Source organism: Monodelphis domestica, chromosome 3 (assembly GCF_027887165.1).
Source record: "Monodelphis domestica isolate mMonDom1 chromosome 3, mMonDom1.pri, whole genome shotgun sequence".
Classification (NCBI taxonomy): Eukaryota; Metazoa; Chordata; class Mammalia; order Didelphimorphia; family Didelphidae; genus Monodelphis; species Monodelphis domestica.
The window spans coordinates 72,182,726-72,207,518 of record NC_077229.1 but is presented as its reverse complement, the minus strand read 5'-3'; the positions used below and the strand labels follow the sequence as shown (position 1 = coordinate 72,207,518).

Sequence of the window (24,793 nt, the reverse complement as noted above, 5' to 3'; positions counted from 1 at the left end):
TGGGAGAGACCTTAGAACAGAGACTGTCAGAGCTGGGAGAGACCTTAGAACAGAGAATGTCAGAGCTGGGAGGGAGCTTAGAACAGAGAATGTCAGAGCTGGGAGGGAGCTTAGAACATTGAATGTTGGAATGGGAGGGCCCTTAGAATATAGAATGCTAAAGCTAGGAGGGCCTTAAAAATCCTCTGAGCCACTTCATTTTATAAACAGACCCAAAGCAGGAAGTGAACTCACCCAAAGGCACAAAGAGAGGCATAAAGGAGTGGAAATCAGAGTCTAGGATGCCCTAAATGACGTGGGCCGGCAGCAATGAGGAACCTCCCCCTGTCTGTCGCCGGGTGTGCTGATGACAACAATCACATCCGGCATTTCTGTAGCATTTTAAGATTAGCCGAGGGCTTTTCACATATTCTTGCCTGATTCTCACAATAACCAGTGAAATTCTCCTCAATTTGCAGATGAGGAAACTGAGGCAGGGAGCAGCTCCACCATTACGTGCCTCGGGTGATAGGCAGGAAGTGGCTTAGGATGGGTTAGACGATGTCTAAGGTCCCCCAATGATCTCATGAATTTTGGCAGGGGGAAAGCCAGCTTAGGGTTGGGGTCCCCAGCAGGGGGACACAACCAGGAGGGCCTGGCAGGCCTGGGAGCAGGGGTGGGGGTGGGGTAGACAGATGGCCCAGAGTCTAGTGGGGGACGGAGGCAGGCTGGGGTGGGGTGGGGGTGGCGGGCTGCCTGTCAGGCACCTGCTAGAACAGAGCCCGTTCACATCAACCCCTGTGACTCCGGCCCCCAGCGTTCTGCCTGGCATGTCACACAAAACAGCTTTTCTTTTTGCTGCTTCGCATCAGCCAAGTCCCCCAGGCTTGGCCTGTGCCAGGCGGGCCTGCAAAGGCCCTGGGGGGTCTGCCCAGCCGCAGGTCCGGGTTCCTTCTGCAGCCCCCTGCCCAGTGTAGAAGCCCAGAATCGAGGGATGTCAGAGGCAGCCTGTCCAAACGTGCCCTGTGGGGTGGAAGCCTCCCCCGGATGGTCACTCAGCCTTTGCTCAGAGACCCCGCGACATCCGGCCCACCCTGGCCCCCTTTTGTCTAGTTTTGCCTTCTGGGGCTCAGAGCACACATCCAAGTCCCCCCTTTTTTTTTTTAACCCTTGCCTTTTGTCTTAGAATCAATACTGTGCATCAGTTCCAAGGCAGAAGAGTGGTACGGGCTAGGCCATGGGGGTCAAGTGTCCAGGGTCACACAGCTAGGAAGTATCGGAGGCTGGATTTGAACCCAGGACCTTCCAACACCAGACCTGGCACTCTATCCACTTTGCTACCTAATTTCCCCTGACCTCTAACCCTTCTATGACTCGATCAAATGCTTAAAGAGGGTCATCACGGCCATCGCCATGATGTCAGCCTTGAACCTTCTCTTTCTCCCAATGAGACACTCCCAGCTCCTTTAAGTGACTTGCTGATGGCCAGAACTCAAAGCCCTTCACCATGTCCTCTGACCAGCCAACCAATCATCGCCTGCCATGGGTCGGGCACTTTGCACTCATCCATGTCCTTCCTAAAATGAGGCGCCCAGCAGGTACCCCCGGGAGGGTCTGGACAGAGCGACCCCCACTTCCTGGCAGTGTACAGAATGCTTCTCTTACCACAATCTGAGACTCCAACTACTTCAGAGCAGCTAGATGGCCTCAGTGGATAGAGTGCCAGCTCTAGAGTCTTCCTGAGTTCAAATCCAGCCCCAGACACGTACTAGCCATGTGACCCTGGACAAGTCACTTCACTCAGTTTGCCTCACTTTCCTCATCTGTAAAATGAGCTGGAGAAGGAAATGGCAAACCATTCTAGGATATTTGCCAAGAAAACTCCAAATGGGGTCACAAAGAGTCAGATAGGACTGAAAATGGCTGAACCCCAATCCTGGAGATCTTTATCACACTGCTGACACCTCCTGATGTGTTCAGTAAGCCTTTATTAACCAATCAGGCAGTCTATTAGCATTTATTAGACACCTATGCTGCAGGCACTGTGCCAGGCACAAGGCAGCAGAATTTCTCCCAATCTTTTTTCTGGAAAAATTGCCATATGAGTCTAAGGTGGGAGGCTAGCAAAGGCCCGATGAAGGCGCAAAGAAATGCTAAGTCCCATTGCCCACTCTGTTGGGTTCCACAGGAATAGGCTCAACTGGCCAAATCCTCTGCTACTGCTGACTTAACATGCTCCCCCACAACTTATCCCTCCTACCGATGTCTGTCCCTGCCAGCGGCCCCACCATCTTCTCCATCACCATCTCCTCACATTCAATCAAGCCCCAAATCCCTCCCTCCCTCCCTTCCTTCCTTCCTTCCTTCCTTCCTCCTTCCTTCCTTCCTTCCTTCCTTCCTTCCTTCCTCCCTTCCTTCCTTCCTTCCTTTCATTTTCTTTCTTTCTTTCTTTCTTTCTTTCTTTCTTTCTTTCTTTCTTTCTTTCTTTCTTTCTTTCTTTCTTTCTTTCTTTCTTTCTTTCTTTCTTTCTTTCTTTCTTTCTTCTTTCTTTCTTTCTTTCTTTCTTTCTTTCTTTCTTTTCTTTCTTCCTTCCTTCCTTCCTTCCTCCCTTCCTTCCTTCCTTTCATTTTCTTTCTTTCTTTCTTTCATTTTCTTTCTTTCTTTTCTTTCTTTCTTTCTTTCTTTCTTCCTTCCTTCCTTCCTTCCTTCCTTCCTTCCTTCCTTCCTTCCTTCCTTCCTTCCTTCCTTCCTTCCTTCCTTCCTTCCTTCCTTCCTTCCTTCCTTCCTTCCTTCCTTCCTTCCTTCCTTCTTTCCTTCCTTCCTTCCTTCCTTCTTTCCTTCCTTCCTGTCTGTCTTTCTTTTTTTCTATCAATACTATATATTGGTTCCAAGGCAGAAGAGTGGTAAGGGCTAGGCAATGGGGGTGAAATGACTTGCCCAGGGTCACACAGCTGCGAAGTGTCTGAGGCCACATTTGAGGGTCGCACAGCTGGGAAGTGTCTGAGGCCACATTTGAACCCAGGACCTCCCCTCTCTAGGCTTGGCTTTCAATCCAAAAAGCCACCCAGCTGCCCCCAATCCTATTCTTTCCCCAGAATATTTCTCCTATTCATCTCTTAATCCCACAGTTTTGTCCCCTCTCAGACAATTGCAGCAACCTTTTTTCTTGACTCAGTCTCTATTCCTTCGTAGATCTATAGATGGAGGTTGCCCCATCCATGCCCCATCATCCCTACGCTGAGTTCCAACACTTTCCATGACTCCTGCAGGGCCCAAAGAAAAAAGTTCAGCTCCTAAGCCTGGCATTTGGTGCCTTTCATGAGTTACCCCCATCTCCATCTCCATCTCCCGCGTCTCCTTCCCCCTTCAGGTACCCTAAACTCTAATCTGTCTCTCCCCAGCCCCTTGAGGGCCTTCCCCTTTTGCTTATCTCACTTTCTCCAGGATGGCATCCTCCATCTCTGTGATGAGACGTTCCCCTGGAAGACCCCCCCTTTGCCCTGGCAGCCTAATCTCTGACTGGGGAGTTGCTCCCAGAACCTCTGTTTTCAAAGACGTGCCCCAGCCAGCCACGCCCAGTGCTTCACTCCATGCCAGCTCTGATGGGGACTTCTCCAGCAGGCCCTGGCCAGGGTGCCCTCTCCCCGCCTCCCGCCCTTCTTTCAGATCCCTTTCTTTTCTGAGTTGTCTTTCCCTATTAGAAGGCAAACTCTTGAAATGGCAGGGACGGGGATGATTTCCCTTTCTTTCTCTTTTAAAACCCTTACCCTCCACCCCAGAGCCAATACTGTCTATTTATTCCAAGACAGAAGAACTGATGGGCTAAGCAACGGGGGTGAAGAGATTTGCCCAGGGTATCTGAGGCTGAATTTGAATCCGGGACCTCCTTCTCTAGGTCTGGTTCTCTAACCACTGAACTACTTCATTGTCCCCTTTTCCTTTTATTTGTATTTTCAGTACTTAGCAAGGTATCTGGCACATACTAAGCGATTAACAAATAATTTGACCTCAAAAGCCCGGCCCAGGCCACATCTCCTCCTCCTGCTCTCTCCAGTCCACAGTAAACTCTCCTCTCCCTGAGCCCCCACAGAATTCATTGTTTATTCAGTCCAAGGGGTACTTAGCACATCATGTCTCATACTATTAGTCATCTTTCCATATGTGAGCACCCATCTTTCTTGTGAGTCGTAAAGAGGGGAGGGCAAGGAGAGAGAAGGGGAAGGGAAGCGAGGAGATCAGGACAGAGGAGGAGAGAGGGTAGTGGAAGGATTCCTTGGCTACAGGATAGAAGTCTGGAGACCAAAGGCTGCCTCAGCTGCAACTGGCTATGAGACTTTGGCTATGCCCTTTCCTCTCTGGACTTTTCTCCCCTTTAAAACTAAGGTAATGGAACAAGTGGCTCCCAAGGGCTCCCCCAGTTCTGACATCTTGTATCGGAAGGGCCTTTTCTCTGCTCTGATTCCTTTGTTCTTAAGGTTCTCCCAGCTCTGACATCCTCTGTTCTAAGGTCCCTCCCAGCTCTGACATCCTCTGTTCTAAGGTCTCTCCCAGCTCTGACATCCTCTGTTCTAAGCTCCCTCCCAGCTCTGACATTCTCTGTTCTAAGCTCCCTCCCAGCTCTGACATTCTCTGTTCTAAGCTCTCTCCCAGCTCTGACATTCTCTGTTCTAAGCTCTCTCCCAGCTCTGACATTCTCTGTTCTAAGCTCCCTCCCAGCTCTCACATTCCCTGTTCTAAGCTCCCTCCCAGCTCTGACATTCTCTGTTCTAAGCTCCCTCCAGCTCTGACATCCTCTGTTCTAAGGTCCCTCCCAGCTCTGACATCCTCTGTTCTAAGGTCTCTCCCAGCTCTGACATCCTCTGTTCTAAGCTCCCTCCCAGCTCTGACATTCTCTGTTCTAAGCTCTCTCCCAGCTCTGACATTCTCTGTTCTAAGCTCTCTCCCAGCTCTGACATTCTCTGTTCTAAGCTCTCTCCCAGCTCTGACATTCTCTGTTCTAAGCTCCCTCCCAGCTCTGACATTCCCTGTTCTAAGCTCCCTCCCAGCTCTGACATTCTCTGTTCTAAGCTCCCTCCCAGCTCTGACATCCTCTGTTCTAAGCTCTCTCCCAGCTCTGACATTCTCTGTTCTAAGCTCTCTCCCAGCTCTGACATTCTCTGTTCTAAGCTCTCTCCCAGCTCTGACATTCTCTGTTCTAAGCTCTCTCCCAGCTCTGACATTCTCTGTTCTAAGGTCTCTCCCAGCTCTGACATTCCCTGTTCTAAGCTCCCTCCCAGCTCTGACATTCTCTGTTCTAAGCTCCCTCCCAGCTCTGACATTCTCTGTTCTAAGCTCCCTCCCAGCTCTGACATCCTCTGTTCTAAGCTCCCTCCCAGCTCTGACATTCTCTGTTCTAAGCTCCCTCCCAGAGCTGACATCCTCTGTTCTAAGGTCTCTCCCAGCTCTGACATCCTCTGTTCTAAGGTCCCTCCCAGCTCTGACATCCTCTGTTCTAAGCTCCCTCCAGCTCTGACATTCTCTGTTCTAAGCTCTCTCCCAGCTCTGACATTCTCTGTTCTAAGCTCTCTCCCAGCTCTGACATTCTCTGTTCTAAGCTCTCTCCCAGCTCTGACATTCTCTGTTCTAAGCTCCCTCCCAGCTCTGACATTCTCTGTTCTAAGGACTCTCCCAGCTCTGACATTCCCTGTTCTAAGCTCCCTCCCAGCTCTGACATTCTCTGTTCTAAGCTCCCTCCCAGCTCTGACATTCTCTGTTCTAAGCTCCCTCCCAGCTCTGACATTCTCTGTTCTAAGGTCTCTCCCAGCTCTGACATTCTCTGTTCTAAGCTCCCTCCCAGCTCTGACATTCTCTGTTCTAAGCTCCCTCCCAGCTCTGACATCCTGGGTTCTCCAGGCCTTTCCAGCTCTGAGCCTCTCTTTCTCTCCCACATAGTGGTTTGTAAGGAGCCCTAGTCAGGGAGCCAGGATAGCTGAATGTCTAAATGACCCCTGCCATGTTCCTTCCTCTCTCTGGGCCTCGACATCTCTGTGCCCATTGGCAAAAGGAAGAGGATTGATGGCAGGATCTCAAAGCTCATCTCGCTTCCAACAAAAGAAGGATGGAGATGGGGCCGGGGGATGACTTCTCCTCCATGCCTGGGGAGGCTGCTCTCTAACTCTGGGGCAGGCGGGGCACCAAGGAGAGTGAGTATGGCCCCTTTAAGGAAGGGGACCCTGGCCTCAGGCTCTAAGTGGAGGTTGAGAAGCTGAGCTGCCTTTTCCTGGCTCTGTTGCCAGGGGCAACCGGTTACTCAGCAACCTGGGTCTCCCTTTGGCAGAGCAAGTGGGCTTGTAAAAAGGGGGCTGAGAGGGGGGCTGAAAGCCACCCCCACCCCATCTAGATTTTTCTGTCTCCCCATCTTCCCCACAGGATAGCCCCCTCCCTTCCCTGTTGGAAATCATGCTCTGAAGACTCCAAGGGGTCCTGGGGCTTCTAAGGTACATGGTGAGGGGGATGGGAGGAGCTGGGAATACAAGGGAAAAAAGCCCCAATCATTTCTGGGTCAGAGATGGTCAGGAAATTCCCTCGGTTCAGAGCAGTTCCTGACACGGCAGGAAGAATGGCCAAGATGGGGGTGGGGGGTGTCCAGAGGGACAGAGATCTCATCTCTAGCCCTGGGGACCTTAGCCAGGGTCCTAAAGCCTGCTCAGAGAATCTCCTGCCAAAGATGCTAAGAGATCTGTGGTAGTCGGGGTCCCTCCCACAAGAGCCCTCCTCCAGGAAGTCTTCCTTGATTAAATCCACTAGCTTGGATTTGGTCCTCTACCCCACCCTATCCTTGGGACCCCAAGTCCAGGGCTGTGTCTTCTCTTGGGACTGGGAGCTCTCTAAGGCAGGGCCCCTGTGTCTTCATCGTCCTCTTTCCCTGGGGTCTGAGGAAGGGCCTTATAGATCACGTAGGAGGAGCCCTTCATTCTACAGAAGTTCAGACGCTCAAAGGCTGGCGGAGAGGAAATACTGGAGATGGGATTTGAACCCAGTTCTAAAACCTCTTTCCAGGACGACCTCCCCCTTCCTCAGACAGGGGCTGTCCAAGGGCAGCATCTCAGTCTGCTCCTCTGCTCTTCATCCAGCTTTCTGGAGCTGCTACAGAGGGCTCCCTCTGGGGAGAGCCAGCACCCCAGCCTTGGGCCCCCCCTGCCATGGCACCCATAACCCTGTGTACCCCCACCAATGAGAACCAAGCTCAGCCTCGGCAACCCCCGTCCTCTAGCCAAACGAGGCTTTACTTACCCAAAAGTACTCCCCAAAATAGGACATCGTGGTGGACGGCCGGTCCCCTGCTGCCCCTCCTGGGGCCGGTCACTCACTCTGGAGGAAGCACAGCCCGGCTTCAGCCCCTGGGGGAGGGGGGAGAATTCCAGTCTGTTGTTCTTTCCTCATCCCTAAGGGCAGAGGAGAAGGCAGGACACTCGGTGAGGCACTGAAGTCCGGGAGTGGTGGATGGGCAGGCTGGGAGGGCCTCGGTCGGAGGTGCCCTCGGCCAGAGCCCCGACTGGCCAGCAGGCCGGGGCCTTCAATGGGGAGAGGACGGCAAGGCCAGGGTCAGCAGGGCATCCCGAGTTCCCCGAAACGCCAGGACAAGGTCCACAGTCCTGCTCCTTCCTCTGGGGAAAGAGCTCCTCACTCCTTGATTAGTCAATCCAGCAAGCAACAATTATTTATTAAAGCAAGCATGACCTTTATTACCCATCGGGCAATGTGCCAAGAGCCGGGGGTTTGGGACGGTACTTCCCAACTTGATCACTAACTCAGTCTGGCGTGGAAGAAGCTCCTTTGCCTTTGTGGGCCTCAGTTTCTCCATCTATAAAATGGGAGGAGGTTAGACTGGAGAGTCTCTAGGGGTCCTCCCGGGCCTGATAATCAGTGTTCTATGTGTTAAGGTCCCTTCTGGGGTGGGGGCGGGGGCAGTATCGGTGTTCTTGGCAAACTCGCCCCCAGCCGGGGCCCTGGTGGCTGTCATTGGAGCCGGGGAGTGATTCATAATGCATGAGGTGGTGGAAGCTGGGTGCCTGTAGCAGCTGGGGAACGCCGGGCCGTTCTCTGGAAAGAGACTGTAACTAACCCAAAACAGAGATCCTGAAAGCTGGCGGAGGGGCTGGACAGGATGGGGGAGGGGGGAGCTAAAAGTCAAGAAGAACCAAGGACCAGGACAGGTTCTGGCTGTGTAATGCTAAGCAAGTCCCTGCCCTCTCTGGGCCTCAGGCTCAGCTATAAAATGCAGGATTGAACTGGAATGGGGAGGGGAAAAGGAAAGGAAGAAGCCCGCCATGCGTCAGGCCCTCTGCTAAGCACTTGGCAAATATAATCTAACTACATACCAGAAACTACCCTGGGAGGTAGATGCTGTTATTATCTCCATTTTGCAGATGAAGAAACTGAGGTAGGCAGAAGTGAAATGATTTACCCAGGGTCACACAGGTAGTATCTGAGGTCAGCTTTGAACTCAGGTCTTCCTGACTCCAGACCCAGGGCGGTATCCACCACAACACTGCCCACCTCAAGGCAGATGAATGAGAATGGCCCACCTGGCCCAATGGACAGTCGTGGTCCAAGTTTTAAGGATCATAACAGCTTTGATCATCTATATTCTATGTTCTAAGGCTCTCCCAACACCGACATTCTCTGTTCTAAGGACTCTCCCAGCTCTGACATTCTCTGTTCTAATCTCTCTCCCAGCTCTGACAGTCTCTGTTCTAAGCTCCCTCCCAGCTCTGACATTCTCTGTTCTAAGGTCTCTCCCAGCTCTGACATTCTCTGTTCTAAGGACCTCCCAGCTCTGACATTCTCTGTTCTAAGCTCCCTCCCAGCTCTGACATTCTCTGTTCTAAGGACTCTCCCAGCTCCGACATTCTCTGTTCTAAGCTTCCTCCCAGCTCTGACATTCTCTGTTCTAAGGACCTCCCAGCTCTGACATTCTCTTTTCTAAGCTCCCTCCCAGCTCTGACATTCTCTGTTCTAAGGACCTCCCAGCTCTGATATTCTCTGTTCTAAGCTCCCTCCCAGCTCTGACATTCTCTGTTCTAAGGTCTCTCCAGCTCTGACATTCTCTGTCCTAAGCTCTTTCCCAGCTCTGACAGTCTCTGTTCTAAGCTCCCTCCCAGCTCTGACATTCTCTGTTCTAAGGACCTCCCAGCTCTGACATCCTCTGTTCTAAGGTCCCTCCCAGCTCAGACATTCCCTGTTCCAAGGACCCTCCCAGCTCTGACATTCTCTGTTCTAAGGTCTCTCCCAGCTCTGACATTCTCTGTTCTAAGGTCTCTCCCAGCTCTGACATTCTCTATTCTAAGTTCTCTCCCAGCTCTGACATTCTCTGTTCTAAGCTCCCTCCCAGCTCTGACATTCTCTGTTCTAATCTCTCTCCCAGCTCTGACATTCTCTGTTCTAAGGACTCTCCCAGCTCTGACATTCTGTTTTAAGGGTCCTCCCAGCTCTGACATTCTCTGTTCTAAGGTCCCTCCCAGCTCTGACATTCTCTGTTCTAAGGTCTCTCCCAGCTCTGACATTCTCTGTTCTAAGCTCCCTCCCAGCTCTGACATTCTCTGTTCTAAGCTCTCTCCCAGCTCTGACATTCTCTGTTCTAAGCTCCCTCCCAGCTCAGACATTCCCTGTTCTAAGCTCCCTCCCAGCTCAGACATTCCCTGTTCTAAGCTCCCTCCCAGCTCTGACATTCTCTCTTCTAAGCTCCCTCCCAGCTCTGACATTCTCTGTTCTAAGGTCCCTCCCAGCTCTGACATTCTCTGTTCTAAGCTCTCTCCCAGCTCTGACATTCTCTGTTCTAAGCTCCCTCCCAGCTCTGACATTCTCTGTTCTAAGTTCTCTCCCAGCTCTGACATTCTCTGTTCTAAGCTCCCTCCCAGCTCTGACATTCTCTGTTCTAATCTCTCTCCCAGCTCTGACATTCTCTGTTCTAAGGTCTCTCCCAGCTCTGACATTCTGTTTTAAGGGTCCTCCCAGCTCTGACATTCTCTGTTCTAAGCTCCCTCCCAGCTCTGACATTCTCTGTTCTAAGGTCCCTCCCAGCTCTGACATTCCCTGTTCTAAGGTCTCTCCCAGCTCTGACATTCTCTGTTCTAAGCTCCCTCCCAGCTCTGACATTCTCTGTTCTAATCTCTCTCCCAGCTCTGACATTCTCTGTTCTAAGCTCTCTCCCAGCTCTGACATTCTCTGTTCTAAGCTCCCTCCCAGCTCTGATATTCTCTGTTCTAAGCTCCCTCCCAGCTCTGACATCCTCTGCTCTAAGGGGTCCTCCCAGCTCTGATATTCTCTGTTCTAAGCTCCCTCCCAGCTCTGATATTCTCTGTTCTAAGCTCCCTCCCAGCTCTGACATCCTCTGCTCTAAGGGGTCCTCCCAGCTCTGATATTCTCTGTTCTAAGCTCCCTCCCAGCTCTGATATTCTCTGTTCTAAGGTCTCTCCCAGCTCTGACATTCTCTGTTCTAAGGTCTCTCCCAGCTCTGACATTCTCTGTTCTAAGGACTCTCCCAGCTCTGACATTCTCTGTTCTAAGGTCTCTCCCAGCTCTGACATTCTCTGTTCTAAGGACTCTCCCAGCTCTGACATTCTCTGTTCTAAGTTCTCTCCCAGCTCTGACACTCTCTGTTCTAAGGTCTCTCCCAGCTCTGACATTCTCTGTTCTAAGGACTCTCCCAGCTCTGACATTCTCTGTTCTAAGGTCCCTCCCAGCTCTGACATTCTCTGTTCTAAGGTCTCTCCCAGCTCTGACATTCTCTGTTCTAAGGTCTCTCCCAGCTCTGACATTCTCTGTTCTAAGGACTCTCCCAGCTCTGACATTCTCTGTTCTAAGGTCTCTCCCAGCTCTGACACTCTCTGTTCTAAGCTCCCTCCCAGCTCTGACATTCTCTGTTCTAAGGTCCCTCCCAGCTCTGACATTCTCTGTTCTAAGGTCTCTCCCAGCTCTGACATTCTCTGTTCTAAGGTCTCTCCCAGCTCTGACATTCTCTGTTCTAAGGACTCTCCCAGCTCTGACATTCTCTGTTCTAAGGTCTCTCCCAGCTCTGACACTCTCTGTTCTAAGCTCCCTCCCAGCTCTGACATCCTCTGTTCTAAGCTCCCTCCCAGCTCTGACATTCTCTGTTCTAAGCTTCCTCCCAGCTCTGACATTCTCTGTTCTAAGCTCCCTCCCAGCTCTGACATTCTTTCTTCCTAGTCTGGCCTGGGGAGTGAATAGACAGCAGAGAGGGAGTCCCAATCTCAAGTGGACTCAGTGGAGGGCAGGAGAAGGCAGTGGGGGTAGGGGTGAAAGTTATGCTGCTTCAGAGCTGGGCAGAGACACTGGCTCCTCTTAGCCAGAGCAGAAAACGTCTCACTAGATTCCTGTCCAGCAGGGAGTCCGAGATGCCCAAGAGAGACACCCAGAGGCTCCGGGCTGTGGGCACTGCCATCAGCATCACCTCCCAGCCCTCCCCCAGGAGTCTGCTGGTCTCATTTCCCTTCCTTTGGGCTCACTTCAGTCTAGGCGCGTCTCCCTGCTCCCGGGAGCACCTAGCAACCCCCCAAACAGAAAGGGAAGCCATTTCCCCCCTGAAACCCCAGGATCAGGAGCTCTCAGGGGATGCAGTCATCCCCCGCAGCTGCTCGGTTCCTGTCCTGCCTACGACACTGGCAGAAGGAGGGCGGAGGCATAAGGGGGCATCGCTGTGGCCTCCAGGACTCACCCAGGGCTGCCGCATCAGACGCCCTTCTGCGTTCTCCCCCTCCTTCTCAGTTCTCCCTCTTCAGGCTTCTGGGGGAGACACCAAGGAGAAGGGGGGAGAGGTCGGTGATGCCCCAGAGGAGACACAGAAACCGAGACAGGCAGCGTGAGGCCTGCGCTCAGCTCACTTCCGCCTGCACAAGAGACTTCTGTGTGGGGCCTGACACCTGGGTGCTGGGGCCCTGGCAGGAAGGAGGCCAGGCTGGGGAGCTCCGAGGTTCCTGCCCCACCTCCTTCTCTGCACACCCACAGCTGCTGGGGGGGGGGGGCGAGGCTCTACCTACCACCCCAAATAGGAACAGCTAGAGCAGGTTAGGAGGAATCCTGGATTCTAATTCTAGCTTTCCCCACGAATGAATGACCTGGATGCTCTTGGATAAGTCCTTCTCCCCTCTAGGCCTCAGTTTTTTCCATCTGTAAAATGAAGACGTTAGACTATACTTTCGGGTGCTAAAGGAAGATTCAGTAAAGAACCTCGAGGGCCAGATTCCCAAGAGAACAAGATCCGGGTGAGAGGAGTTAAAAAGCATGGCCTTGGGGATGTGGGCAGACAAGACACTTTCAAAGGAAGAAAAACACCGAGCAAGGGCGTTTTTTTAAAAATTATACTAATAATTCCCACTTCTATAGGACCTCAAGCTCTATAATGCTCTTTCCCTAAACCATTTTTGATAAGGGAAATGCTACAAGTATTATTATGCCCATTTTAGAGAGGAGAAAACCAAGGTTTGGGGAGGTTAAGCCACTTATCCAGGGCTGACCAATGACTAAACACTGGAATTGGAATTGGAGAGAGTTCCAGACCTGGATCAGGAAGACCCGTCTTCCTGAGTTCAAATCTGGCCTCAGATAATTCCTGACTGTGTGATCCTGGGCAATTCATTTAATCTTGTTTGCCTCAGTTTCCTCATCTGTAAAAATAAACTGGAGAAGGAAATGGCAAACCATTCCAGTATCTTTGCCAAGAAAACCCCAAATGGGATCAAAAAGAGTCAGACACAACTGAGATGGCAGAAGAGCAACTCCTGACTCCAAGTCCAAGGCTCTTCCCATGATGCCTGTAAGAAACCAGGGTCTCTCCCCACCCCCCAACCTTCGGGTAGAGCATCTCTAGCTAGCAGGGTGACCCTGAGGTAAGGATGAGTCTTGTCTGTGGTCCAGCCTGACCTTCTGTCCCAAAGAAGTTCATCAGCCTGGGGTCGTGGGACTTGGGAGACCCGGTTTCTAGCCACTGGATCATACTTCTAGAGCTACAAGGGATCTCCCGGAGAGAATGAGCACTTATTAAGGTCCTGCTGTATACCAGGCGATGTGCTAAGCACTTTCCAATTATTATCCCATTTGATCTTTGGGGCGGATGCTATTATTATCCCCATTTTACAGATAAGGAAACTGAGGCAGGCATGCCTTAGGTCCTGGGACTCCAAGTTCTTTCTGTCACTGCCTGGGTGACCTGGGGTGACACCGGTCCCCACTACTCCTTCCCTCATCTATAAAATGGGGACAATAACTCCTGCCTGGCCTCTCTCCCGGGACGCCTTTGAGGCTCACATGAGATGATGGATGGTGAAAAGTGCTTTGCAATCCTACAGCACAACATAAATGGGAACCATTATTATCCTTAAGCTATGATTATGTCTATAGGACTCTGGAGGAGTCTGACTCCAAAGCCAGCTGCCTTCCTCATTGGAGCAGGGATTTTAGAGAAGACTTCAGAGACTCTAGTGCAGCCTCCCGTCTGACCTAAATCCCTCCTGCTTCAAGCCTGGGGCTTCTCTCCATGGGCAAGTTCTGTCCTGGGGTCCTGGGGAAGGGAAGGCCCCTGTCACACATCCTCTTTTCCGGAAGGCTGGGACGGAGGGAAGCAGAGGCATCTGGGAAAGTCCCAGAGACCGGGCTGCCCCGGAGGGGACCAGCTAAGCAGAATTTAGTAGGAAGGGATGCTCTGGGCTGGCACGGAAGTCTGCTCCTTCCTAGAGGGCCTTGGGAAGAGGTCGGGGGCCTGGCAAGGCCTGGGGAGACGTGGCTCCTCCCTGCCAGGGAGATTTACACTCAGCCTGCCTGCCACATCCATGGTTACTTCCATGTTGTCTCCCCCACTGGCGTGTGAGATCCCGGAAAAGCCCATGTTTTTGCCCTTCATCCAGAATAAATGTTTGTTAACAGATATAAGAAAGAGCCGGGCAGTGTGCAGAGAATCAGAGAACACAGAATATCAGAACTGGGTGGGTCTCGGGAACATGGAACAGAAACTGTCAGAGCTGGAAAGGACTTTAGAACACAGAACACAGGACAGAACCAGGAGGGACCCCAAGACGTAGAGCATTCAAGCTGAAGGACCCCCGAAAACACAGGCTAAGAGAATAAGTCACAGGGGGCAAGGAGGGGCTCAAAGACCACAAGTCATGGGCCTCCTACTTTTAAACTGTCACTCCCCCTGCTCAGCCTCAGTTTCCTTCTGTGTAAGCTGGGAATAATCACACCTGGGCTAAAAGTGAAGTCAGAAGAACCAGGAAAAAAGCCATAGACAGTCAAGCTTAAGCTTAAACCTGCATTAAGACTTTTGGGGCACCCTGCAGACAAAGACTGCAGTGATGACGGATCAGAGGCTTATAGTAAGTGACCTCAGATGCCATCAGATGCTATAGTGACCTCAGCTGCCATCTGGGCCAAGCCTCTAATTTTATAAATGAGGAAGCTGAGTTCTGGGGAAGTGAAATGACTTGCCCAAGGTCACACTGATATTAGCAAATGATGGGATTTGAACCTAAGTCTTTGGCTTCTTGAGTCAATGCCCTTTCCACTGGAATATTAAAGAACATTCAAGATAATCAAAACTGGCCCTTGGGTAATTATAATGACTAAACTTGAGTCTGAAGAAGAGCTGGAAAAATATGCTTCTCTTTCTTTGTCATGGAAGTGGGGGGAGATGGGGGTCTGCATACACTATTGGGCTTGACTGCTCTCTTGGTTAGTTTTGCTGCATTTTTTTTCCCTAGAGTAGAGAGCCAGCTTCAAAGCCAGGACGATCCGAGTTCAAGTTCTGTATCTGCTGCGTGACCCTGGGTAAAGCATTTAACCCCTCAATGCTCTGAGTGACTTTCAGGGTTGTAGGAGTTGTAGGGAGAACAATGTTAATGTCAAGGTGCGAACCTGTACTGGCAGAGCGAGTTTCCTTACAAGGGAGTTCCCCGTACCAATCAAATCACTGGATCAGTGCCTATCTCTCTTCTTTGTTATAAGGGATGGCACGATGGGTGGGAGAGGGAGGAGGACATATTGGGAAATGCAATTATAGAAAAACAAGAGAGATTCAAATTTTTAAAAGGAAAGCAAAAGATAAATAAATAAATAAAAAGGGGATCATTGCCCAACCTCTTTGGCTGTGTTGTAATAAATAAAAACAAAACCCCTTTGTAAACCTTAAAGGCTATAGGAAGAGGAGTGAGGCTTGTTCGATTCTCAAGGATCTCTCCAGTTCCCCTCACTCGAGAGGGGGTTGTTGGAAAGGCTAAGACTAGGGAGGGGATGCGGACAGTGGGTGGTGGCCAGCAGAGGAGGAACCAGGCAGGGGACACCCCAAAGACAGAAGCCTCAATCTCCGAAGGGGAGTAAAGGCTTCATAAATGCTCGTGGATTATGTCTCCTGCTCTTGCCCCATATTCAGATCAGAGCTCATTATAAGGGGGAATTATCAGGATAAATGGGAAAACTCCATGCAATAAGATGTTTGGGGCCTCAAAGGACCATGGATGGTTGTACCTCCCTGCTCCTAAAAGGGTCTATGCCCCTTCCCGAGAAGAGAAGAGGGGTCAGAACAGCCATCCAAGATTCTGGAAGTCAGAAGTGCTCAGTATTTCCTTGCTCCCATCTAGCAATTCTGCATTTCGAAGACTGAGGTCCCCAGAAATGAACCAGAAGAGGGAAGAAATGACCCAGAGCCAGGTAGCCTGGGTTTTGTCTGGCTGGACCGTGCCCAGGGATAGTGATGCTCCCTGTCAGGTGGGAGAGAGGCAGGAGGAGTTATTGGCTAGACAGGGGAAAACAGGCTCCCGATTGAGGGGTACGGTGCATGCCAACCACACCCAGAGGCCCAACCTGCTCCCAGGCGTGGGTGCTCAGCCACCCCAAGGCACAGTCCTGGTATGTGGGTCAGGAAACACCCTATGGGGATGAGGATGCCAATCAGCCAGTTCCCCCTCCCACCACCAGGGTGGAATTAGGTAAGAGTTGGGATCTCTCTTGCCTCATCTGCCAGTCGTAGAATGTGAGGGCCCTCAGAATGTCACAATTCGGCTTAGAACATGGCACACTGGAGCTGGAAGTGGGGGGCCGGGTTGCCTTAGAATATAGAACACGGAACTGGAAGGGTCCTTAGAATACGGAAAGTCCGAGTTGAGAGGGACCTTAGAACACAGACTATCAGAGCTCCACTCATTTGACAGACTGACAGTTCATATTTTTCTTGGGCTTTAAGATTTATTAAAAAAAAAAACCTTCCTCAAAAACTACTCTAACATGTCAGTAGTTGAAATCTATAACATCATAGGCTTAATAGAATTAGAAGGACCTTAGAGATCATGTGTCCAATGCCCTTATTTTAGAAAAGGAAGCAGACCTAGAGAGATGACTTCTCCAAAGCTACGCTGGCAGTGAGTGAGATGCCCACCTCCTTTGAAAGATGGTCAAGCTGAGGCCCATCTTCCTGAGTTCAAATCCGGCCTCAGACACTTCCTAGTTATGTGACTGAGTAAGTGACTTAGCCCCGTTTGTCTCAGTTTCCTCATCTGGAGAAGGAAATGGCAAAATACTCCAGTACCTTTGCCAAGAAAACCCCAAATGGGGCTGCAAAGAGTTAGAATCTGAATTCCATTGAATTGAGTGAAAAAATGAGTGAACAAAAGAAGCTCAGGCCCCAGAAGGGAAATATTTGCCCAAGGTCACACAGCTCTATATATCAGTGACAGGCTTGAAGTCCAGTAGTTTGGGGGCTTTGAAAACTGGTACCTTCTGACTTAGAATTGATACAAAGCATTGGTTGCAAGGCAGAAGAGTGATTAAGGTTAGAAAACTGAGGTTAAGTGACTTGCCCAGGGTCACACAGCTAGGAAGTATTTGAGGTCACATCTGAACCCAGGACTTCCCGTCTCCAGGCCTGGCTCTCTATCCACTGAGCTTCCTAGCTTTTCCTCAAGTAGTCTTTAATAGGTATGCCTTTTATAAATATTGCACTTACAGTAATTTATTACTAGTTCAAGTATTATGAGGCCCAATTTACAGATAAGGAAACAGAATGAATTATGGAAACTTATGCAGGCACAGAGGAGGGAACTTGGGACTAGAACCCACATCTCTGGAGCTCTTGGCCCATAGCTTGGAAGTAGAGGTAGGGAGTGGAGGAGAGGAAATATTATGCCTGTTGAACCTGTCAGGGCTGGGGCCCCAGATGCCCTCCATCATCTCCCAATCAGAATGAGCCTGGGTGATTCTCAGGAGAAGACAAGAGGGACCAAATACAACTTCTATCTATCCCAAGGGCACTAGATAGGGATGCTGTAAAGCACACCACAAATCCGAATCTTTAATCAGCCAAGCTATCTCCCCCTGAGCTTGGGCTGAAGCCAGATGCTCCCTGCCAGGCCCACCCCGCGAGAAAGGCAGGTTCTTGGGAGAAGGATTTGCTGCACACACACATACCCCTCCCATTGCATCCTCCTCCTCCTCTTCCTCCTCCTCCTCCTCCTCCTCTTCCTTCTCCTCTCCCCCAGAGCTGCTGGTAGAGCTGCCAAGTCAGTGAACAGAATAAGATCTGATTTTTATTTTAATCCCTGGAGCAGATGCTCTGCTGAAGCTGCCACACAGCGGACATGCACCCCGTGCCAGCCTACCAACCCCTTAGCCCGAGGAAGGATGCCCCCAATCTCAAGGGCAGGGAGAGGTCCAGCCAGTAAAACCCCAACCGTGGTAGACCCTTGTCCCCAGGCCACACACACAGCCCAACACAGAGGTGCACCAAAGCCGGCCAGCCCTGGGCCTCTGCACTGTCCCAGGTTCCATAACACACTCCACCCCCATGCCCACCCTGGGGGCTCATTGGCTCCCCGCCGGTGTGCCAGGCCCCATTGTCTCCTTGAGCAGGAGAGTAGATTGGTGATCAACCCTTTGCCCATCAGTCTAGCACCTTCGGGCCGGGAATTGGGGTAGGAGTGAGGAGGATGGATACTGGAGGGGTGGGGTTGGCTCTTTCTATAGAGGAGGATCGGAGATGGCTGCTCCCAGGCAGGGGATGAGAAGCTATTGTTGGGGGGGATGGAAGGGGAAGGGGCTTCAGGAAAAGAGGAATGGAGAAAGGGGGCGATGCTTCAGGTAGTGAGGATGGAGGCACGATCGAGGGAAGGGGCACAGCTACGGGAGAGGGATAGACAGAGGTCACGGCTGGGGAGGAGGGGGCTTGCACAGCGGATAAGGCGCTTCTGAAGGGGGGGATTTTTTAATGGAAGGGGATGCTGCTCCAGGAGGGGGGGGGCGCTGTTACATTGACGAAGAACCGCTTCTCCGAAGGATGGGGATGGGGTAATGCTGCGGGCATGGGGAGGGGTCCAGGCCGTCTCCCAGTTTTTGGAGGGACGGAGGGCTCCGGAGGCAGCTGGGACACGGTGACCGGGGGACGCCCCACCACACCAGTAGCCTCAGGAGTCGAGGTCGTGGAGAGAGCAGGCGCCCGCACACCCTCCGGACCCACGGGGCCAGAGCGGCCACTCACCTCCCTGCGGCCCTCGCAGCGTCCTCCACCAGCCAGCGCAGCCACCTGCGGCTCCGGGGCCCGCCGACGCCGACACTGACACCCGAGCGCGCCGGGTACTGGAGCCCCGCCCCTGTCCTGCCCCGCCCCCTGGTGGGCGGGACCAGCCCCCGCCCCCGGTCCTACCCTCTCCATCCCTACGTGCGGAGCAGACGACCCAGCTCGGGAGGGGACGGAGCTGCCCGACACTCCTCCGCGATTGGTATGTTTTGAGCAGTGGATCCCGCAGCCTCATCTTCTGATTGGCAGAACTCAGGGAGGCGGTCTGTCTCCCTTGGAGACTCTGGAGTTATTTGCATATTTTAAAGAGACCGCTCTCTAAAAAATTGTGCTCTTTTGCCAGTCCCTTCCCCCAAATTTGAGATTTGAGAGTTAAGACTAGGGTTAGGAGGAGGAATGACCATGTCTCCTGTTCCATATCCCCGATCTGAAGTCCAAAGGGATTTTCCATTCCTCTCCTAGATACCCACTTTTCAGGAGCATTCCTCAACTCCCAAAAGACCTCTTCCCTCTCTCCTTCCATTGGAAAACCTGCATAGGGAGTCATTTCTAGAATCTGAGTTCCCAACAAGCAGCTCTTCCATCCTGGAACAGCTACCTCCTAGGCAGGGAGCAACCCCTCCCAGAAGGTGTTCTAATGCAGGGGCTGAGATGGCAGGGGGACGGGATGCTCTGAGCATGTTGACTTTGAGATTCTAGGATCCATCCATCCTCGAGGAAGACAGTGTGACCCAGTGGAAAGGGCCTTGGACTAGAAGAGTGGAGCTCTGGGTTCAAGGCTCTCCATTGGACCTGCTCTGCTCCCTAGTGCAAGTTTCTTCCCTTCCCTCAGTTCCCCCATTTGCAAAAGTTAGTTTGTCCTCTGATCCTTCAAGATCTGACATGTTGGGTTTTTAATTTTTTTAACCCTTACCTTCAGTCTTAGAATCAATATGGGAAGAAGAGTAGTAAGGGTTAGGCAATTGGGATTAAGTGACTTTCCCAGGGTCACACAGCTAGGCAGTGTCTAAAGACAGATTTGAACCCAAGTCTTCTCATCTCCACACCTGTGGGTTGTTTCAAGGGCACTTCTATATGCTAACGCAGTGCGAGTGGTTCCCAAACTTTAAAAATGAGAAATCACCTTTTTAACCTCAAAGAAAGCCAGCCAGGTGGTACAATGCTGGACCTGAGGTCAGGAAGACATGAGTTCAAATCCAGTCTGTGACCCTAGGTAAATCACTCTCTTGTTTGTCTCAGTTTCCTCATCTTTGTAAAATGGAGATGAATAATGATACCTACATCCCAGGATTGTTGTAAAGACAAAATCATGGCAGAAAAAACTCAGCAAACCTTAAGGGGCTACCGGTTGAAATTGGATCCTGTCCTGGTCCCCTCAAACCACCCACCTAGTAAGGGAGTTTGCAAGGAAACAATAAGAGCAAGATTGCAAAGAGGAACCTAGAAGTCCCTTAAATTGACCCATAAAGTAAGGGAGCTGAAGTTACAAAAGAGGATGCATAGGAGCCACTGGCAACTGCCACATAAACTACCTCAGGCTGCATCCTAAGACTTTTAAACTTAAAGGGGGAAGCCAGCTAGGCCTGGATGGAATGGCCCCTTGGTCCTGCTGGTTGCCCTTGGTCTGCAAGCTTCAGATAAGCTTTAGTCAAGCCTGGTCAAGCCCAGTAAAACGTTATGCTAACGAACTAACCCCAAAGTGTGGCTGATGACTGAACAGATATGGATGTGTTAGGGAATGAAGCTTAAATTGTACGGATAAGAGGTCTGGTCACTGCCCCACCCACAATGTCCTATAAGAGGGGACCCCCAAATCCACGTCCTCTAGCCCTTCTCTACCTTCTATTGGTCCACCCTGCTTGAGTGCTCCCAACTCCCATCTGGGGTCACTGATCTGCCTGCCTCCCTCTACCACCCCTGTGTTCTCCCTCCTTGGAAGTATTATTCCCCTCAATCTACCGCCATCATGGTCCTTGCTGGTGAGTATACCCCAAAATGGGCACGCCTACTCCCCACCTCAACCCAAAGGGACCCCCTTGTGGCCTCATTCCATTAGTCATCACCTGGGAGCACCAGGACTGAGACTAGACACTGCTTGGAGCCTCACGAATAACATGGCGGAGATGGATTTGTTGGTAGAAAGCCAGGGTGGGTGCCTGACTCATGCCACCCTTCTGGAGTCACAATGACCCAATTATTAATTTTATAAACTGATGAACGATTCTTGCTGTGTAAACACAATTCTTTTTTAAGCATCTGAGTGTAACTGCACTGAGTAACCTGATTGAGAAAATACCTAACGCGATAAGAGACCTACCCTGTAATAAAGTCAAGGTCCATGTATTCGGAAAGACTTGGAAAGTTCCCTCAGCTGCCATTTTGTGTCATTCTACCCCATCCTGATCCCCCTTCTCTAGACCCTCCAGTTTTTCAATGTCTGCTCTAAAATAGGGTGCCCAGCTCTAATTGTACTGGGACGTGGCTCAACCAGGGCAGAATCCAGTAGGGGTCCAACTCTGAGATTTGAGGAGTCCGTGTTTCGGGGTTTGGGGGGGAAGATAAGCATCAGAGAAGCCAAGGCCATGGGGTTCTCATCCCAACCCTGCCCTGACTCACTATGGGCCTCAGGACCAGTCACAATTTTAGACCCAAAGCCAGATGGAAATGAGAGGCCAGAGTTCTGGAGGAGACAGTGTGGACCAGTAGTAAGAGACCAGGGGGTCCTGCCTCTAGAGTCAAGATCTAGGGAGGTGCAGGGTTCAAATAGCCCTTAAGACCACAGAGTGTTAAAGCTAGGAGGGCCCTTAGGACATAGAATGTCAGCGGAGGGAGCTTTGAAGCCTTTCTGAATATATGAACCTTGACTTTATTACAGGGAGGTCCAGGGTTCAAATCTGCCTAGTTGTATGACCCTGGGCAAATCTCTCTCTTTACTAATAAATGCTTATAACTGGTGATGAACCTCCAGACCACCTTTTGTTAGTCACTTGACCCTACATGCCCTATCCTTACCCTCTTCTGCCCAGGAACTGATACTTAGTATTAATTCTAAGACCGAAGGAAAGGGTTTTTTTTAAGAGGATCTGGGTTCAGATCCCCAGCTCTCTAGCGTCTGACTTTTGCTAAATCCGTTCAGTTCCCCTGATCTCAGTTTACCCCTCTAGAGAACGAGGGGGGAGGGCTAGATAGCCTCCAAAGGGCATTCTGGCTTTAAATGTCCGAGCTTAGTCTCTTTCATTCGACAGACCAGAGCTAGACTTACCCAAAGCCCTGACCTCTTACTCCTCCCTCAGACCTTTCCTTCCCCTCCTCTGGGTCTTCCGTGGCATCCTCCTGTCAGGCGGTCTGCAGCCCCCCTCCCGGAGCCCATGAGGGCATCAGAAATGCATCAACTTCAACATCCAGGGCCTCCTCCTCCCTGTCCACCCGGTCAGGATAAACGAGCACCTCCTGGGCTCAGCCAGGTTTATTTTTAGCTGAGCCCCAGATATGATGGTGGCCAGGCAGCTGTCGGGATTCCTGAGCAGTCCAGAACATCCTCTCCCCTTCCTCCCCCCAGTGCCTGGGGGAGGCCCACCTAGGGCCCCAGAGGGACCGACAGAAGGCTGGGGGAGAGATGAATCAAACAACGGAGGCTGTGACCAATAGATTGTTTTTAACCTTTACCTTCTGTCTTCGGATCGTCACTACAAATGGGTTCCAAGGCAGAAGAGTGATGGAGTGGCCTGCCCCCAGTCACTGCAGCCAGGAAGTATCTGAGATTTGGACCTAGGACCTCTGCCTCCAAGCCTGGCTCTCTGCCCACTAAGCCACTCTCAAAAACTTCTGGATGTTTTGTGTGGCCCCACATGACATATTGGAGTTGATGGGGAGAAGTCACTGGGAATCGATAAGGTGGGGCTTGAAGGGTTCTCGGAGATCTTTTAAGTTCCAGAAAGGGGACAGAACTTGCCAAAGGTCACAGAGCACGAGCTGGAGCCGAGACCCGAGCGCTAGGCCTGGCTCTCACCCTTCTTGTGGCTCTGGCTCAGTTTTTTCACCTGTAAAATGGGGTCCACAGTGCTCTACTCCAAATATCCATTCTCCCCTCTGAGAAGATACATAGTGGCAGCATGCCCATTTTCTTGCACGGTTGTCATAGCAACCCCCCCAATCCTCCTCCATCACTAACCTGGCATCTGGAGGGGCTATTTCTCCCCTGATGATTCCTACTCCTCCTATCCCCCATATAACCCTGCAGGACTTTTGGTCTTGAGGCAGTGTGTACCCTGGAAGAGAAAGCTCCCCACACTTGGCCCAGGACCCTAACCAGCTCAGCACACAGTCGGTCCCTTCCCCAAAGAAGTTGCCTTACACTTAAAGAAAGAGGAATCTCTGGTGGACTGAAAGCTGGCTTTGGGGGTCAGAGGTCCTGGATTCAAATGCTACCTCTAATGCCTATTGCCCAGATGACCTGAAGCAAGTCAGTTAACGTCCCTGAGCCTCAGTTTCCCCATAAATGAGAATAATAGAAGAGCAGTATTTCCCTCACAGGGTTGTTGGGAGAATCCAGGAGACATCAAGAAGGATTTTTGCAAAGCTTGAAAAAAGTCCTCTGTAAACAGTTCTTTTTAGCAGTAGGATGATGACAATATTATTGATAATGATAATAATAATAATAATCACTTCTGTGGGCCTCTTTCCTCATCCATAAAGTGAAGGACTAGCCCAAATGGATGATGTCTGGGGTCCCTTCTAGCTCTAGACTCCAAGGATCTATTCATGCTACACCTACTTGAGTGACCCTGGCTAAGTCACCACCTTGGTGGAATTGGGTGACAGCTTCCATCTATCCTTCTCTTAAAACAAGGAGGTTGGATCATATAATTCCAAAATCCACCGTTCCCCCCCCCCCAAAAAAAAAATCCGGTGACCTTGAGCCAGAGGGGAAAGAGTACGTCCGGGTTTGGGGAGGGCTGAGGGAGAGAGAAGCAATGCAGGATGCCCAAGTGAGGGGAGGGTGGGAGGAAGGGACTCAGAGATGAAAAAGCTGCCTGGAATGGGCATGCCTCCTCCCACCTCATCCCATCATGCCCGGGGCAAAGCCCTGCCCCTCATATCCCCGATTTCTACAGAACTCCCCATTCCCATATCCCATGAAGAGGACTCAGCCCTGATTTTTACTCTTGGGCTCCAGGCCTACCTTTTTATGGCCCCTTCCAATTCGGAGGCAATTTAAGGGATTCATCCAATAGAGCACTGGCCCTGGGGTCAGGAAGACCTGAGTCTGTCCTCATACTCTTACCAGCCGTGTGATCCTGGGCAAGTCACTTCACCTATTTGCCTCAGTTTCTTTGTCTGTAAAATAGGGATAATTACAGCACCAATCTCCCAGGGTTATTGTTTTTAAAAACCCTTATCTTTTGTCTTAGAATATATATGAAGTGTCCATTCTAAGCCAGAAAAGGGTAGGCAATGGGGTGAAGGGACTTGCCCAGGGTCACACAGCTAGAAAGTGTCTGAAGCCACATTTGAATCCAGGATCTCCCATCTCCAGGCCTGACTCTCCATCCAGCTGCCCACTCTAGGGTTATCGTGAGAATCAAATGAGATATGTGTAGTGTTTCACAAAGCTTCAAGTTCCATATAAATGCTACCCTATCATCCCCGCCATCATCGTTACGGCTGCTGTTAGGATCTGAAATGGAAGAACCTATAATGAGCTTTTCAGAGCCACTCTCGTTAGTTCCAGTTCTAGAGCTCATCGAATTCCAGCAAAAGAGGAAACTGAGGTTCCAAGTGACCCAGTGGCTTGTCTACACACAGGTGGGAAACCGCAGTGCCAGGCTTTAAACCCAGCCCCACCACCTCTGGATCCGTTTCCCTTTTCCCTCAGCCCCTTTCTTCCTGACCTGCTGCGGCCACCATTTCCGTTTCTGCCTGGGACGTGGCCCTTTGCCAAGTCTCCCAGGCCCCTCTGACTGTCCCCTCTCCCCGCGAGGCCCCCATCTGTCGCTTTCCCTCACCCATCTCTAAGCCCGGCTTTCCTCCCATCTCCATCGCCTGCTTATCCCCTCTTTCCCCCTCTCCGGGGCAGCTGAACCCTTCTTACCCAAGCCCTGCTGGGCTCAGTGACCTTCCTGCTTCCCTTCTCCCCTTGCCCACAACCCATCTCCCCAACAGCTCCGTGATGGCTTTTCTCCTACGGTTCAGGGATCTCCTGGTCCAGAACGTTCATCAGCTCCCCAGCGCAGTGCTCTGGGCTCCACCTAAACCAGA

The 24,793-nt window shown here is 51.3% G+C and overlaps 1 protein-coding gene across 1 annotated transcript in view; it reads right to left on the bottom strand.

Annotated features, from left to right (window-relative positions):
- The window catches only part of FCHO1 (FCH and mu domain containing endocytic adaptor 1), a 53,646-nt gene extending 34,993 nt beyond the window's left edge, over window positions 1-18,653 (bottom strand). The window contains exons 1-2 of the mRNA XM_056822108.1: window positions 18,497-18,653; window positions 7,252-7,403 (exon numbers count right to left, since the gene is read on the bottom strand). Coding sequence (XP_056678086.1) covers window positions 7,252-7,278 — 27 coding nt within the window. The 5' untranslated portion in view covers window positions 7,279-7,403; window positions 18,497-18,653. The remainder of the gene's footprint in view (window positions 1-7,251; window positions 7,404-18,496) is intronic.
- Between the last annotated feature and the right edge of the window lie 6,140 nt (window positions 18,654-24,793).